At 40.5% G+C, this 16,967-nt stretch overlaps 1 protein-coding gene and 1 long non-coding RNA gene across 5 annotated transcripts in view; one reads left to right on the forward strand and one right to left on the reverse strand.

Moving 5' to 3' along the window:
• LOC306855355 overlaps nucleotides 1-16,967 on the forward strand; it is a 1,003,769-nt gene that overhangs the window by 469,736 nt on the left and 517,066 nt on the right. The window lies entirely within an intron of this gene.
• Nucleotides 1-16,967, reverse strand: part of LOC306855207 (serine/threonine-protein kinase Nek3-like) — a 48,604-nt gene that overhangs the window by 22,100 nt on the left and 9,537 nt on the right. For all 4 annotated transcript variants that reach the window (XM_079393702.1, XM_079393703.1, XM_079393704.1 and 1 more), the window contains 3 exons: nucleotides 9,563-9,687; nucleotides 9,356-9,446; nucleotides 9,024-9,130 (listed from right to left, as the gene is read on the reverse strand). In XM_079393702.1, coding sequence (XP_079249828.1) covers nucleotides 9,024-9,130; nucleotides 9,356-9,446; nucleotides 9,563-9,687 — 323 coding nt within the window. The remainder of the gene's footprint in view (nucleotides 1-9,023; nucleotides 9,131-9,355; nucleotides 9,447-9,562; nucleotides 9,688-16,967) is intronic.

Genomic DNA, 16,967 nt, shown 5'->3' on the forward strand with positions numbered 1-16,967 from the left:
AGCTCATCACATGCAGACTGTGACGTATTACAACAGCTCCAGCACCCAAGGACGACTTTCTGGAAAACAGCATCTCACAGCCACCGGAAACACCAGAGCCAGAGCCATGCTCACCAGATACACTATCCCTCTCCCCAGCATCTCCACTTCTAAGCTTCTCACAGAAAATGGAGGAACTGGTGTATGCTGGGATCAAACTCTCCCACTCTTTCGCTGCAAGCCCGCAGATATCAACTAAAAAGCGGCGGGCCCCACAACCACCAAAGACTGCAGGCCCAGCTCACCCTCCTCCTCCTGCGAGAGCTCTCCGGCCGCTGCCACAACGCCAGGGCCCAAACCCCTATCCATCTGGTGTAGGTGAACCAAAAACAACTGATAACAGCTCTCAGTGATATGTGTCGGGTCCCCGCTATATTAGCCACAACATTTGCAAATGTTTACAGAAAAAGCGGGAACCCAGTGTGCCTGTAACCTCCTCTATTTCTGTTTTATCATGCGATAGAAAGTCTAAGGCCTTCTCAAGCCGTACGGCTGACCCATCTAACCTGCGGCCTATACTGCGTCAATCTAAGATTGCTGTAGAGACAAAATGTAATTCCATCAAGTTAGCATTTTTAAACATTCGCTCACTTAAAAATAAATCATTTCTGATCAAAATTTAATATCAAGATTTAATAACCACAAACAACCTGGATTTTATGTTTCTAAATGAAACATGGTTAGAAGACAGCTGCAGTGCAACAGTCCTCAATGAAACAGCCCCTCCTAACTTTAATTTTATAAGTGTCTGCAGGACTGTTAGGAGAGGTGGAGGTGTAGCTGCTCTGTTTAAAGATGTTTATCAGTGCAAGCAAATGTCATTTGGTCAGTATTTGTCTTTTGAACACCTAGGTATTGTGCTGAAAGGTGCTCCACGCACCCCGTTTATCATTATTTACAGCCCTCCAAAATATTTTCCAGCCTTTGTTGATGAGTTCACTGAACTGTTATCAATGATTTCCTTAGAGTTTGACTGTTTTGCTATTGCAGGGGATTTTAATATTCACATAGATAATGCAGAAATCAAAACTACAAAAGAAATTATAACTATTTTAAACACTTTTGACCTGAGTCAGCATGTGCACGGACCCACACACAATCGTGGACACACTCTAGATTTACTCATCAGTAGAGGTCTAAACATCTCATCCATTGTAATTAAGAATGTAGCACTATCTGATCACTTCTGTATTTTCTTTGATATATTGATCTCAGTCACCACTGAATCTAGATCTGTCTCTATCAGTAAGAGATGCATTAACGAGAACACTAGTACGCTATTTATGAAGGCAATGTCATTAACACCAAGCATTTCTGCAGACCCTGTTGATCTTCTCCTGGAGTCATTTAACTCAAAAGTTAAGAATGTTATTGATGATATTGCTCCGATAAAGGTCAGCAAGAAGACTGGCAGACAAAAATCAATTTGGAGAAAATCAACAACAGTTCAGAGCATGAAAAGACAATGCAGAAAAGCTGAGGGGATGTGGCAGAAGAGGAAACTCGAAATTCACTATAGCATCTATAAAGACAGCCTTCATGCTTTCAATGTGGAACTAGCCACAGCTAGACTTTCTTTTCAAATCTTATAAACAGTAACTTAAACAACACTCGCACTCTTTTTGCGACTGTTGAGAGACTGACAAACCCCCCAAGTCAGATTCCCAGTGAAATGCTCTCCGACAGCAAATGCAATGAGTTTGCTTCCTTCTTTTCTGAGAAGATCAATAATATCAGAAAGGAGATTGGCACATTATCAAGTTATGCAGAGGTCACACAGATTCGACCGCAATTTCAAAAAGAAGTGACTGTGTGTTTTTAAAAAAAATTGACAACAACATTTTGGAAGAAATAGTACAGCACCTTAAATCTTCAACCTGCTATCTTGACACACTTCCCACATCCTTTTTCAAAAATGTGCTTAACTGTTTAGAAGCTGATCTCTTAGAAGTGGTGAACGCCTCACTTCTTTCTGGGACTTTTCCAAACTCCCTTAAAACTGCAGTTGTTAAGCCCTTTCTGAAAAAGCGCAATCTTGATAACACCAGGTTGAGCAACTATAGAGCCATATCAAATCTTCCTTTCATAGGTAAGATTATTGAAAAGGTAGTTTTTAATCAGCTGAACAACTACTTAAACTCAAATGGATACCTGGACAATTTTCAATCTGGTTTCCGAGCACATCACAGCACAGAGACAGCACTCATTAAGATAATAAATTGGGTCGGGCTTTCTGGGATGGCACTCAAATGGTTCAGATCATTCGTAGAAGGGAGAGGTTATTATGTGAGTATAGGAGAGCATAGGTTTAAGTGGACGGCCATGACGTGGAGTCCCACAAGGCTCAATTCTTGCACCACTCCTGTTTAGCCTGTATATGCTCCCACTAAGTCAGATAATGAGGAAGAACCCAATTGCCTATCACAGCTATGCTGATGATACCCAGATTTACCTAGCCTTATCTCCAAATGACTACAGCCCCATTGACACCCTCTGCCAATGCATTGATGAAATTAACAGTTGGATGTGCCAGAACTTCCTTCAGTTAAACAAGGAGAAAACTGAAGTCATTGCATTTGGAAACAAAGATGAAGTTCTCAAGGTGAATGCATACCTTGACTCTAGGGGTCAAACAACTAAAAATCAAGTCAGAAATCTTGGGGTGATTCTGGAGACAGACCTTAGTTTCAGTAGTCATGTCAAAGCAGTAACTAAATCAGCATACTATCATCTCAAAAACATTGCAAGAATTAGATGTTTTGTTTCCAGTTAAGACTTGGAGAAACTTGTTCATGCCTTTATCACCAGCAGGGTGGATTACTGTAATGGTCTCCTCATCGGCCTTCCCAAGAAGACCATTAGACAACTGCAGCTCATCCAGAATGCTGCTGCCAGGATTCTCACTAGAACCAGAAAATCTGAGCATATCACACCAGTCCTCAGGTCCTTACACTGGCTTCCAGTTACATTTAGGATTGATTTTAAAGTACTTTTACTCGTTTATAAGTCACTCAATGGCCCAGGACCTAAATATATTGCTGATATGCTCACTGAATATATACCGAACAGACCACTCAGATCATTAGGATCGAGTCAGTTAGAAATACCAAGGGTTCACACAAAACAAGGGGAGTCTGCTTTTAGCTATTATGCGGCCCGCAGTTGGAACCAGCTTCCAGAAGAGATCAGGTGTGCTAAAACATTAGCCACATTTAAATCAAGACTCATCTGTTTAGTGAAGTGACATTCAGCCAAGTATGGTGACCCATACTCGGAATTCGTGCTCTGCATTTAACCCATCCAACGTGTTCGCGCACGCACGCACACACACACAGAGCAGTGGGCAGCCATTTTGTGCTGCGGCGCCCGGGGAGCAATTGCGGGTTCGGTGCCTTGCTCAAGGGCACCTCAGTCATGGTATTGAGGGTGGAGAGAGCGCTGGACATTCACTCCCCCCACCTACAATCCCTGCCGGCCGGAGACTAGAACCTGCAACCTTTGGATTACAAGTCCGACTCTCTAACCATTAGGCCACGACTTCCCCTTTTAACTGTGCATTTGTTGAATGAGCACTGTGCTATATGTCCGAACTGACTGCAATGAATTTTATGTATGATAATTTTCTTTAAATTTATTTTAAATCAATTTCTATATCATTTTAAAATTCCTTGTTTTTATTATTTTTATTTCCATGTTTTTACTGATTTTTAGTGTCTATTTCACTTTCTTTTATGTAAAGCACTTTGAATTACCACTGTGTATGAAAAACTGTGCTATATAAATAAACTTGCCTTGCCTAGCTGGTAAAGTACAAATGATAATTGATCACATTCAAATGTGTATAAAGTAGCACATTTTACTTTCTGGTATTTATGTGCTGCCAGTTTCTGCCCTTGCCGTATTCACATTCTAGCACATGGAGATTCAAAAGAGAGCATATTTATTTATTTGTTCTGAGTTAAATTTAGGTATGATAAAAGTGGTGCAATAATCTGTTTTGACAACTAACAGAACATTAAACATTCAGTTTTTACTTTTTCTGGTTCATTATGTAAAATTCACTAAAGGTTGACTAATCTTTAAACTATGTTGTTATCTCCATGTCTCATCTCCACTTCTCCATCCATGAGAATGAAGAGATTTTGAAAACCAGAACTTAAGTTAGCATAGGATCGCAAACAATTAGATCCGATGATAATCAGGGGCCCATTGTTCTTACATGAATTACTCGATTTTATTGTTGGAGATTTTTGTATGATCCACGATTGTTAGGTTATTTAAATATCATCCTGGAGTTGCTGTCATAGCAACAGGTCTGTGAGCTCAAACCTGCTCAGGGGCAGCTTATTTCATGTAAACAGGATTAGATTGTTTCATTTTAAGTGAAGGTTGTACTGAAATTCTCTCCCAACCACTGGTATTTTCTTACAACAGTACCTTTATAGTAACAGTAATAATTTTAAAAGATAATCATTTTTAAATGATTTTGTGAATAATTAAAATGTTGCATAATTTTACTCATTGAGTAATTTATTTATAAAGGAATAATTATCTCAGACTTTTATTGCAGTCATACATTATGTATAGTTTGTCTGAGTTGCAAATTAATTTGAAAGGTGAGCTTGTATGCAGGTGGCTTTGATGAATCACGGCAAACACAGACTCACTTCTCAAAACTAAAAATGCTTTTATGATGCACAATTAATTTAAACAGTCAGTTATGTTTTAAGATGGATCTTATGGTTTACGCAACTTTAATTAATGATGTCACTTATAACATATCTGCTTCAAAATTAAATGAATTACAATACTTTTGACATTGAAAAATGCAAATCCTGTAAAAAAAATAGAAATAGTGAAAAATAATTGGAAATCATTTAAAAACGGTTACACTGTATTAGGGGTGTCCCCGACTAAGGATTTTCATAGTCGAATCGGAATTTTCGAATCTTTCCGATATTCGACTGATTGTCGAATATATGTTTTGGGGCGGAGCAAAATACATTACCAAGAGTCAAGTCACTGACGTTAACACAGGGAAAATGTGTAACGTGTAAAATGTGTCAGATACAAACGTGGTAAATAATGTTTTCTGTTTTGATTAAAAGTTAAACGTCAGCAAAACCCTAAGAATTAACTATTTTATTTTATTTTTGCAATAGTGCTCTCACAATAGTGCTTATAATGTTATGTATATGACAGTAGTTATTAATGTTCTGCATTTCTGTTTTGAGCTGCGCGCGCTGAAGATGACCAGAGGAATTAAGCTTTTGATGGCAGGCTTTTAATCAAAGGGATTTAACTCATCATTTATCTCATAGCTTATAGAATACGCTTCGTTTTTTTATACAACATAATGTTAATATTACGACTTACAGGCTATCTGCAAAAAATGCCCAGAATGCATGTCATGAACATATCTGCGCGGCTCTGAATTAACTCCTTTTGTGGACGTGTTCTAAACTGGGCAGCTAAACTAAAACTTCCAATGAACATGACAACACAAACTGGGGCTGCATTCAGAGTATCAAAGATAGAAATCAAGTTTCAGAAGAGACTGTTTGATCATGCATCCATATTTACAATGGAGCTGATGGGTATCTGGTTTACATTACAGGGGTAGACAATAAGGGAAATTTGCCACTGGCCCTCTGGGCCGTATTCATTCTCCGTATTCACACAGCAATTCATTATATTATGTTCATACCATAGGTTTCATACACGTTAACTTTTCTCTAACTTACTTGTCTGCATATGTGGGCATTGATCTGCAGAGCTCACAGTAAACCTCTTTTTTTTTCTTGATCGTAGACCAGCTAGGGGTGGGCGATATGGGAAAAATATCATATCACAATTTTTTTTAGAAATATCACGATTCACGATTTTATCACGATTCTTTGTCATGTTGGTTTTACAAGTTGTCTGAGCATTACAGCCAAACTAGAAAGACAAAGCCTTTCAAGGTAACAAAAAAAAAAAAAAAAAAGACATGGCAGATATTTAGGCCAAAGTGGGCGAAGATAAAAATCTGTGTCATCATTCTATTTTTCTTATTTTTTAATAAGAACAAAGATACAAATTACAAATACACATAATATACAAATAAAACAAACAGTGCTTTATTTTCAGGTACAATAGGTGTATTTAGCAGAGCATTCAATGAAATTGAATGAACAAATATAAAAATAAAACACTATATAGACTGATTCCTAAAGCAACTGTATTAATGTTTTTCAGTCAAGAATAGTGAGTGATTTTTCTCTTTGCGGTTTGATGTTTTTTTTTTACGTTAAATGAATAGTTCCCCCAAAAATAAATATTCTGTCAATTCTGTCATAATGTTTTATTTTTATACCATCATTTACTCAAAAGTTGTTTTAAACCTGAATGAGTTTCTTTCTTCTGCTGAACATAAATGCTATTTTGAAGAAGGTGGAAACCAAACAGTTGCTGGTCCTCAGTGACTTCCACAGGATTTTTCTTTCCTATCAAAGTCAATGTAGACCAGCAACTGTTTGGTTACCCTCATTCTTCAAAATATCTTCTTTTGGGTTCAGCACAAGAAATTAATAGAGGTTTGGGACAACATGTGAGTGAGTAAATAATGACAGAAATTTAATTTTAGGGTGAACTATCCCTTTAATGACAGTCGACAGCATGTTTAGTACTGTCCCTTTAAGAGCTGCACGCATCTAATATACAGGCACGCATCAGTTTCTCTCTTAACTATTTACTTTCATTTTAGAGATAACCAACTGAGTCTGTATGTAAACCTTGTGTGTTTTGACAGTATTAGCGCAAAAAATAAGTTAGTTGAGTAATCAGGCGCTGTTAGACAGGCTTTTTAGAGCGCGTGCTTCAGGTGTATGTGCTCAGAAAAAGCGCACGTCAGACCAGCGCGCGAATGAAACATTTAACCAGCAAGGCTTGTGTGCAAATAATGTACTTTTGCGATCGCGAATAAGTGCAGTGTCCTGTCAGAGTAACTCTACTGCTGTATGTCGTGTTGTACAGTACATAGAGATGGACTGTACTGTACCTATGGCCAGAACTGTATTTGACATAATGTGTGCTGTAGCACGATACTACCATATTTCTTCAAAAGCAGATCGTGGAGATATTTTTATCGTCCACGATCAAAAATCGTCATATCGCACACCCCTAAGCCCAGCCAATTCCAGCGGTCTCGCCACTGGGGCTGAAACTTTCTCTGCCTTTTCTTTTCGTATTCCCTTTCGCTTTCCCTCAATTCCTCTGGTGATTTTCTCTTCCTTGCCTTCTCTTTTTTACCCGGCGTTTGGCCGGGTGATGTGGGTTTCAGAAACATGTAGCCTAGCTTAATAGTAGCTATAGGTAGGTGCTGAGCAGCAGTGTGCAGTTTGCGCGCGTAACCGATGGAGCGAGCAAGGCGGTGCAGACGGAGCGTAGCTGTCGGGATCACGTAACGTGTTAGCGGTTGTTACCGAGACGATTAAACAGAAATCAAAACACAGAATCACAGGTAATTAATGTGAAATTAGACTTTTTTTAATCGAGGCATTATTTTTACTGGCCCCACCGGGCTAGTGGTTGGAGCGATCTGGTGGCCCTGACAGTTTTAAAAGTACGTCCGGGCCACCGGGCCAATTATATTGTCGACCCCAGCATTACATGGGCAGAACAAGTTAGACCAGATAAAGTTGTAATTTGCTCAGACTCTAGTGCAGTCCTAAAGAGTCACAATCAAAGCAAGACATAGTATATGAGGTGCTAGAATGTCACACAGGGATAGGGCTGGGTATTGTTAAATCAGTGCAAATAGTTTGAATAAAATTATTAAAAAAATAATTTTCAGTTTCCACATCTTTTAAGATACGTTTACACTAGTGGATTTTCACATAACAATGTATGATTTGGATGTGATTCTGCCTATTTTCATGACAACAGTGTTTACATGAGAAATGTTAAGCAGATGTAGCGATTAGCTTGATATAAAAGGCTACAAATAACATATTTCAGCTACATTATATGGCCAAAACACATTAGATTGCAGTTGGAAGTTATCACAAACGCTTGTATAGTGTGGATGGAAATCTTTTCTGAAATGCAGTGGAAACGCCAGTATGGATGTAGATCGTTTTCATTTTAAAACACCATTTTAAAACGAAAACGCGCTAGTGTAAATGTAGCTTACATCTATGGGGGTCAGACGCTTACACACTACAGCCCCACGTGTGAGCCGTCTCTGGGAATTGGCATAAACTAGTAGATGTGTTCGACTTGATGCAGCGCTGCACAGACCGATTGGTGTATAAAAGAAAGTACCACAAGCAGACTGCTCAGTAAGGTTTTAAATTGCTCTTGCAGTACTTTGATGTCAAATACTGATCAAGTCGAAAGCACCAAGTGTTTTTTTTTTTTTTTTGCTTAACCCCCGAATTTTGGTATCAAAATTTGGTACCAAGCAACAAGACATTTTTCGATACTCGATGGTATCATATATGGTTATAAATCAATTATATGAATACGGTATCATCTAGGGAAAAAATGGGCAAGACGATGCGCTTATTTTCGAGTAGGCTATGTTATGTTGTAGCCGCTCCGTACTTTCGGATATGTTAACAGTGTTCATCCCTTCAAAACAGAGAAAACATCTTTCACAAACATCTACGTGTCTTCGTGTACGTTTGAAAGTTTTAGTGTAATGAGTTATATTTAGGGGTTATTATAGCACAATTCTAAACCACCCCAGACCTCACAAATTTTCAAACCCTGTCTACGGCCATGTCGGTGGATATGCATTGGAGGTGGAATGCATATCACATTGGCCTCAGTTATGGGGATGCACATCTCTACAAAAGAAGCACTGGGTAAATGTGGCCCTTAGTATTAGTTATTTATCAAAGGAGATATGTGTAACATGTACATTAATATTTATGTTCATTAAAATGAATATATGTACATTTGCCCAGAGTATGAACAGTATGTCTACATAAGACACTCACCTGTTGTTCTGCAAAAAAGCCTTCATTTGCCTGTGTTTGCATCCTCTGGTAAAGATCTCCTCCTGCACAATACTCCATCACAATATAAAAGAGTCCAGTTGCTTTATCTAAAGAAATATCCCGTCAAACATGAGTACAACTAATAATAAATGTATTTATTAGTTTAACAGCTTAATTTCACAGCAAACAACTGTGCAGATGGTTTTGTTCGTTGTGTTATATTTATTATCTTTAATCTCTAAACAGTATGTGTTTGCTGTTCTATAAAGGTTTGGGAGAAAATAAACAGAAATAATTACTTTGCATCTGTTCTAATATCTAAATGAACACACCTTCAAATGATTCCACATAAGAAACAATATATCCACAGTTCATTTTCTTTAAGATCATGACTTCCAGTTGGACTGTGTCCAGCTCCTTCCTCTGAGGGGAAGAATTGTTGGGTAATAGGGTTTTGTTTATTTGTTTTTAGGGGAAAAAAACACTTTGATTTAAAGTTAAGTAAATTATTGATTCAGTACAGACTTGTTTGTACTTACATCTCTAGAATTCATCTGTTTGATCACATAAGAATCTCCAGCTTTGTCGGTCACCAGATACACTATTCCTGAAACCCCTCGTCCAAGTTGTTTTATTTTGGTGTATCCATGTTCTTCAAACGCTCCTACAATCAACATTTAGAGAAATTCCCACAAAATACTGTAATCACACTACCATTTTCATTAGGGGGGAAAAATAAACGTGTGTTTGTGTATGTATGTATGTACAGTTAAAAGCCAAAGTTTACATACACCTTGCAGAATCTGCAAAATGTTAATTATTTCACCAAAATAAGAGGGATCATACAAAATGCACGTTATTGTTTATTTAGCACTGACCTGAATAATATTTTTGAAATAAAATGTTTACATATAGTCCACAAGAGAAAATATTAGCTGAATTTATAAAAATAAAAAAAACCCGTTCAAAAGTTGACATACATTTGATTCTTAATACTGTGTTGTTACCCGAACGTTGAGCTGTTTTTTTGTTTTTGTTTAGTGATTGTTGTTCATGGGTCACTTGTTTGTCCTGAACAATTAAACTGCCTGCTGTTCTTCAGAAAAATCCTTACGAGTATAAAAGTTTGAAGACACAAGTGACTAAATACATAAGAAACAATAACCAAGTGTCTTTAAAAACCCTTTTTTGTGCAAACTACGTCCTTTCACCCCAGATTCAAATCTCAGTTTGACATTTGAGCCTAAGCCTCCGTTACTAATTTGAAAATCGTTTTGTTTACTGTGTTGATACATGCTGAAGTTGCGTTTGGTCTCATGCTGTATCACGTACCTTTTTAGTTTTGTGCACTTGCTTGGCCCTTTGTTGTGTTAAACAGTAAAGCATGTTCAGCTGAATTCAGTTACAGTTTGTCAGACAGGTATAAAACAGGTTAATATACCACGGCAGCGGTCGCAGAAACTCTCGTGTGAAGACCGAGAGTGTACAGACCAGCGACTCTACCTGTGCGACTCCACCAAGCAAAGACACCGGCAAGGGACATAAGTATTGCTTTTTATTTGTTCTCTTTCCTACAAATTGTTTTACTTCTGTTTCAGTTTTATTACCAATATTTACTGTGTTTCCATATCCCTACTATTACTAACAATCGCAAATTACACATCACACACTGTAGGCAGCGCAATCCTGACAACCTACGCATTTTGCCTATGTCTGCTAATATATTACTTTTTTCATATTGGTCTCTGGAATTGCCAGTCTGCTGTAAACAAATCAGATTTCATAACATCTATTACTAGTCATTCAAGGCTAAACCTCATGGCCCTGACAAAGACCTGGATCAAACCAGAAGACACTGCTACACCTGCATCCCTCTCCACTAATTTCTAATTTTCCCACATTCCCCGTCTGACCAGAAGAGGTGGAGGCACTGGTCTGCTTATCTCTAATTATTGGAAATTTAATCCTTTACCATCTCTAGGTATCAACCTTTGGATCACAGGGTTCCTACGGGGTTTGGAAAAGTATGGAAAAATATTTGTGTTTCCTGACTTTTGCCCCTATTTCACGAGTTTACACTTACAAATATTTAGCACGAGTAAGGTAATGCGTGTTTGGCGAGTATAGTAATGCGTAGATGGCGTGCTGTCCTGGGGAAGGGCTCCGGGCTCAGGAATGGCCTGAACCCAGAGTACCCCCCATAGTATGGTGAGAACTCTAGTGATACCTCTTGAGTGGAGAAGGGGTGATGGAGGAATGTTGATTAACTGTCAAATAAATAGAGGTATGTCAGATGTATTTATATCCGTGCATTGATTAACTTGGGTGCGAACCTCCTGTGTTAATTAGGCTAAGTATCTGCCGTGCTCCTCCTGAACTTTGTTAATAAAACATCATTTAGTTTTTTTTTTTTATAATAGAAAATTAAGAATTTAATTAAAATAAATGTATCATACAAGAAGTGAGGTTTCATGGCAACTGTTTAGTGATTCTTTGTGATTGCCAAATATGACTGAATTAATTAAAGGTGCACTTTTTTATTATGCAAAATGCAGGTTTATAAGCATTTTGGGTTTCTTCACACTATATTCTTAAATTGAGCAGGTAGATCTCTGTTAATTCATGTGTATCCATGCTTTCATTCAATTCACAGTAAGATGCAGGAAATAGGTTTTATAAAACTAGAAATTGTAATGCGCAAGCATGCAAAACATTACCATGCACATGTGAATAGTTTCTCAAGAGGACAAAAACGTTTTTTTGTGTGCGTGTAAAGGTTGCTATTTTTATTTTTTAGGGACTCTGTATTTTTTCACTTTGAGAAAATCAATGAAAAAATACCCTGAAAAAATAAAAAATATTTACAGATGACTGCACTATATAATAAATATAAAGCTGAAAATAATGCTATATGAACCATTTATGTTAAATATGGTCTAAAAATCTACCGAGAAGTCTGGAAAAGTATGGAATTTTGAAATGGAAAATGTGTTGAAACCCTAGAATCACATTCAGTTACTATCACATGTGACCAACAATCTAAACAAATATGAAATATCATAATGAAATATTATGAAAATATTCATTTGACAGATCTGACAGACTTGACAAATCTGACGGTGGTGATAAAAACCTGAATTTGTAGTCATTTTAACTAATACATTGAATCAATCATTTATTGTATAAAACAACAAACAGTGATGTATGTTAAAAATGTATGTTTTTGTTTATAAAAGATTCACATTTAAGTATTTTGATATATCTTTGGAACACAAATGAGTGTCCGCTCATTCAGATTTTTGCTTCGGAGCCGATCGCTTCGTGAGCGCTGCTTCAAGAATGAAGAAAATGATTCATCACTTCTACAAGACAGCTGCAGGAGTTCTCGGCTGTGGAGAACCTTCCTGTCTCTTGTATTCAGTGGAGAGATCGCCCTGTTGTTCACAGATAAGTGCTGTGGTCCTCCCCTGGGCAAAACAACCTAAAAGAGCAATTTCCTATAGCTAGCACGGTTGTTGAGAGTGTCTTTCGGGATGTCTTTCTGACCGTGTGCTTTTGGGTGCGGTAGTTTCTTTACCTCTGATGACAGACACGATCGCCGTCTCAAGTGTCTGGGCCATAAGCATGCTGAGACGTGTTTGTGGATGGCTCGTGTCCACACTGTGAGCGCATGTCCATGGCTACGCTAAAGTCTCATTCATAATGAGGCTTCCCTCGGGCTCTACCCAGCCCAGTTCGTCGGGTTGTAATGACTCTGCAGCTGCGTTGGTTAGGGACAAGGCTGACCTGAGGATTACGGTCAGGAATGCTCTGTCGGGCCAGCCCTCACGGAAGTCCGGCCCCTCGCAGTGTAGCCCCGTTGAGTTCCCGGGAGAGAACCCAGTGTCTCTTTCGGGGCTTCGCAAGAGGATAAGATGTCTATCACTGCATCAGAGGAGGGGCTATCGTCTTCGGAAGCTGAAGAGTCTGCTGAGCAGCCCCCCGCTGTGGTGGCTGCTCAGTCGGAGTCCAAGCCCGAGTTGACAGCCATGCTCCTCCGGGCGGCCAAGAGCATCGGGCGGGAGGTGAACTCTCCAACTTCTCCCGAGCGCTCGAGGCTCGATGATTGGTATCTGGGCTCCGGACGTGACTCCCAGCCACGATTCACGCCAGTGCATTTCTTCCCGGAGGTTCATTAAGAGCTCACCAAAATGTGGAAAACCCCATACACCGACCGGTCTCGTTTGAGCTTTTCCCTACTCACTAGCCTCGATAGTGGGGTGGCCAGGGGGGTACCGAGGTGGAGCATGTGGTTGCGGTGCACTTGTGCCCGAAAAACGCCGCCACCTGGAGAAACCGTCCGTGCCTCCCGTCCAAAGCCTCCAAGCTGTCGTCAACCCTGGCTGCCGATGCTTACAGTGCTGTGGGCCAGGCCGCCTCCGGGTTACCCCGGGTTGTCGCCGCCTCTTCAGTCCTTGGTCAGACCCTGCGTTTCTGCAGGCAGGAGTGTCCTTAGTACAGGTATCGAGGCATGTTGTTGTCACCACCGATGCCTCCAAGACCTCATGCTTCTCATGACAGTAGCTCAGTTCTTATACCATTTCTCTTCTCTGTCTACATGGCATCACTAGGTTCTGTCATTCAGAAACATGGTTTTTAATATCACTGCTATACTGATAAGAGAGCTGGCGTCCTCGTCAGACTGAGATGCCGTGCCTTTCGACCACTGCTCCCCACCATTCTGCTGGCTAACGTTCAGTCTCTGGACAACAAACTCTGCGAAATACGGGCGCCTATCTCCTACCAACGAGAAAGAAGGGACTGCTGCATTATCTGCCTCACAGAAACCTGGCTATCTGTGGAGATTCCAGATTCAGCCATCGAACTCTCGAGATTCTCTCTCGAGAGAGAGACAGAAAGAAAGAGCTCACAGGGAAAAGCAGAGGAGGGGGTGTTTGTTTCTTTATTAACAACTCGTGGTGCGATGAGAGGAACATACTGTGCTCTCTGTTAGATCCTTCTGCTCCCCTGATCTGGAATACCTCACTCTGCTGTGTCGACCATACTGGCTACCGAGAGAATTTACAGCGGTTATAATCACAGCTGTTTACATCCCTCCTCAAGCCAACACAACACATAACACAGGCACTCAAGGAACTGTACGGGAATAATAAGCGAGCAGGAAACCGTGCACCCAGAGGCAGTGTACATTGTAACAGGGGACTTTATTAATGCCAATTTAAGGAAATTAGCTACAAAATACTTTCAACACATCACCACAAACACTCGTGGTGATCATGTTTTGGATCACTGTTATTCTCCCTTCCGGGATGCCTACAAATCCCTCCTCTGCCCAGCGTTTGGCAAATCAGATGACTCATCCATTCTGCTCCTGACCGCTTACAGGCAGAAACTTAAACGGGAAGCACCCTCCCTCAGGATGTTTCAAAGCTGGTCAGACCAATCGGATTCCATACTGCAAGACCGTTTTGAGCACGTTGACAGGGAGATGTTCTGGGCTGCTTCTGATGGCGACATCGAGGTTTACTCGGACACCGTCACGTGTTTCATCAGGAAGTGTTTGAAGACGTGGTGCTGACAAAAACAGTTTGCATCTTCCCTAACCAAAAACCGTGGTTTAATGGCAATGTTTGAGCAGCCTTATCAGCGCGAACCTCTGCTTTTATAGCCAATTACGACCTCCGGAAAACCATTAAAGCCTCCAAACGACAATACAAAAATAAAACTGAAGAACAATTTAACACCAAGAATGCAAGAAGCATATGGCAGAGAAACAAAACTGCCGCTGTGAACATTGCTGCCTCTGTTCCAGATGAGCTCAACAAGTTCTACGCCCATTTCGAAGCTCATATCACCACTCACACAGAGAGAGCTCCTGCAGCCGACGCTGTAGCGGATGTAACATGATCTTTCCACCAGGTGAACATCCAAAAGGCTGTGGGTCCAGATGGCATTCCAGGCCATGTACTTAAAGCATGCGCACACCAGCTAGTGGGAGTTTTTACGGACATCTTTAATCTATCCCTCTCACTGTTTTTGGTTCTCTCATGCTTTAATAGAGTAAGTGAGGCAAAGCAAACACACATCTGTTGAAGTGCAAGTTGAATGAAAAATTTACCAATTAGATGAGAACAACTGCATACTCGCTTAAGCATTGGATATTTATCCCTCATGCTTTAAAACATCAACCATCTTGCCAATACCAAAGACAGTTAAAACCACATGCTTGAATGACTGCCATCCTGTTGCTCTGACACCCATCTTCAGCAAGTGTTTTGAGAAGCTGATCAAAAACCACATCTGCTCTGTTCTGCCTGCCTCACTCGATCCTCTGCAGTTTGCATACAGGAGCAACCGCTCCACTGATGATGCCATTGCTTTCACCCGACACACTGCTCTCTCCCATCTGGACAGTAAGTACACCTATGTGAGAATGTGATTTGTGGACTACAGCTCAGCATTCAACACCATAGTGCCTGCTAAGCTTGTTGTAATACTCCAGACTCTGGGCCAAAACAGATCTCTGTGCAGCTGGATCCTGGACTTCCTGTCAGGCAGATGTCAGGTGGTCAGACTGGGAAACATTACCTCATCTCCGCTGGTCCTTAACACTGGTGCTCCTCAGGGCTGTGTTCTCAACTCATTCCTGTACTCCCTCTACATATACGACTGTACAGCCACACACACAGCTCCAACGTCATTAGCAAATTCGCCGATGACTCAACTGTGGTAGGCCTGATCACTGACAACGATGAGACGGCCTACAGAGAAAAGGTGCATGCTCTGACACGCTGGTGCCAGGAAAACCACCTCTTACTCAACATCAACAAAACCAAGGAGCTTGTAGTGGATTTCAGGATACAGAAGAGAGAACACACCCCCATCATCATAGACGGGACACCTGTGTAGCGGGTTAGCAGCTTTAAGTTTCTAGGAGTCCACATCACAGAGAACCTCACATGGTCTGCTCACACAGATGCAGTGCTGAAGAAGGTACAACAACACCTCTTTTTCCTCAGGTGCCTGAGGAAATTTGGAATGAGTCCCCACATCCTCCACTCATTCTACACCTGCACTGTGGAAAGCATCCTGACTGGCTGCATCACTGCCTGGTATGGAAACAGCACCAGCAGCAATCGCAAAGATCTATAAAGGGTTGTGCATACTGCCCGCCACACTGTAGGAGGTGAGCCTCCCTCCCTCCAGGACATCTACACCGAGCGGTGCATGAGGAAAGCCTGGAGGATCATCAGTGACTCCAGCCACCCAAGCCATGGACTGTTCTCTCTGCTGCCCTCAGGCAGACGGTTACGCAAGCCGACTGACATTTGTATTGCAGGTGCGGCCTGAGAGCGCTAGCTGCTGTTTCATATACTCGTTTTATACACTGCTGTTTCATCGCTCTGTTTAAGCGGCTGATTCAGACGGCTGTAGATGCCGCTGTTTTGAACTGCTGATTTGCCAGGTGTTTTTTTTTTTTTTTTAAGACTATTCTAGAGGTCTGCGCGGGACTGTTTTTTTAGTCCCGGTCCCGCCCGCTCCCACAAGGTTATATTCCACACCTACCCACTCCCACAATATATTCACTCTTTGTTCACCCGCTGTCCGCTTAGAATAATTTTCTTCCCGACTCGACCGTTCCTGTAATATTTAAATCTTGTTTCCAGAATCTCACATTTAAATTTCCGCTACTAAAAGAGAGAGAGATAGGCAAACAAATAAAAGTGTAGTCTGCACAAAATTGTATTTATTTTAGTCGTCTTGTCAAGAGTCTTGAATTTATTGACAGCAAAATGTTAAAGGAATTTTGTGTCTCAGGACACAAACATTTTGCTGCCAACACAGTAGGAAAAATTCTATTGCTTATGTTTATTCGTCTTGTCAGGATACAATTTGTTTAACATTTACAACACAATAGGAAAACGTGTCACAGAAAAAACAAAT

This window comes from Barbus barbus, assembly GCF_936440315.1.
Source record: "Barbus barbus genome assembly, chromosome: 3".
NCBI classification, from domain to species: Eukaryota; Metazoa; Chordata; class Actinopteri; order Cypriniformes; family Cyprinidae; genus Barbus; species Barbus barbus.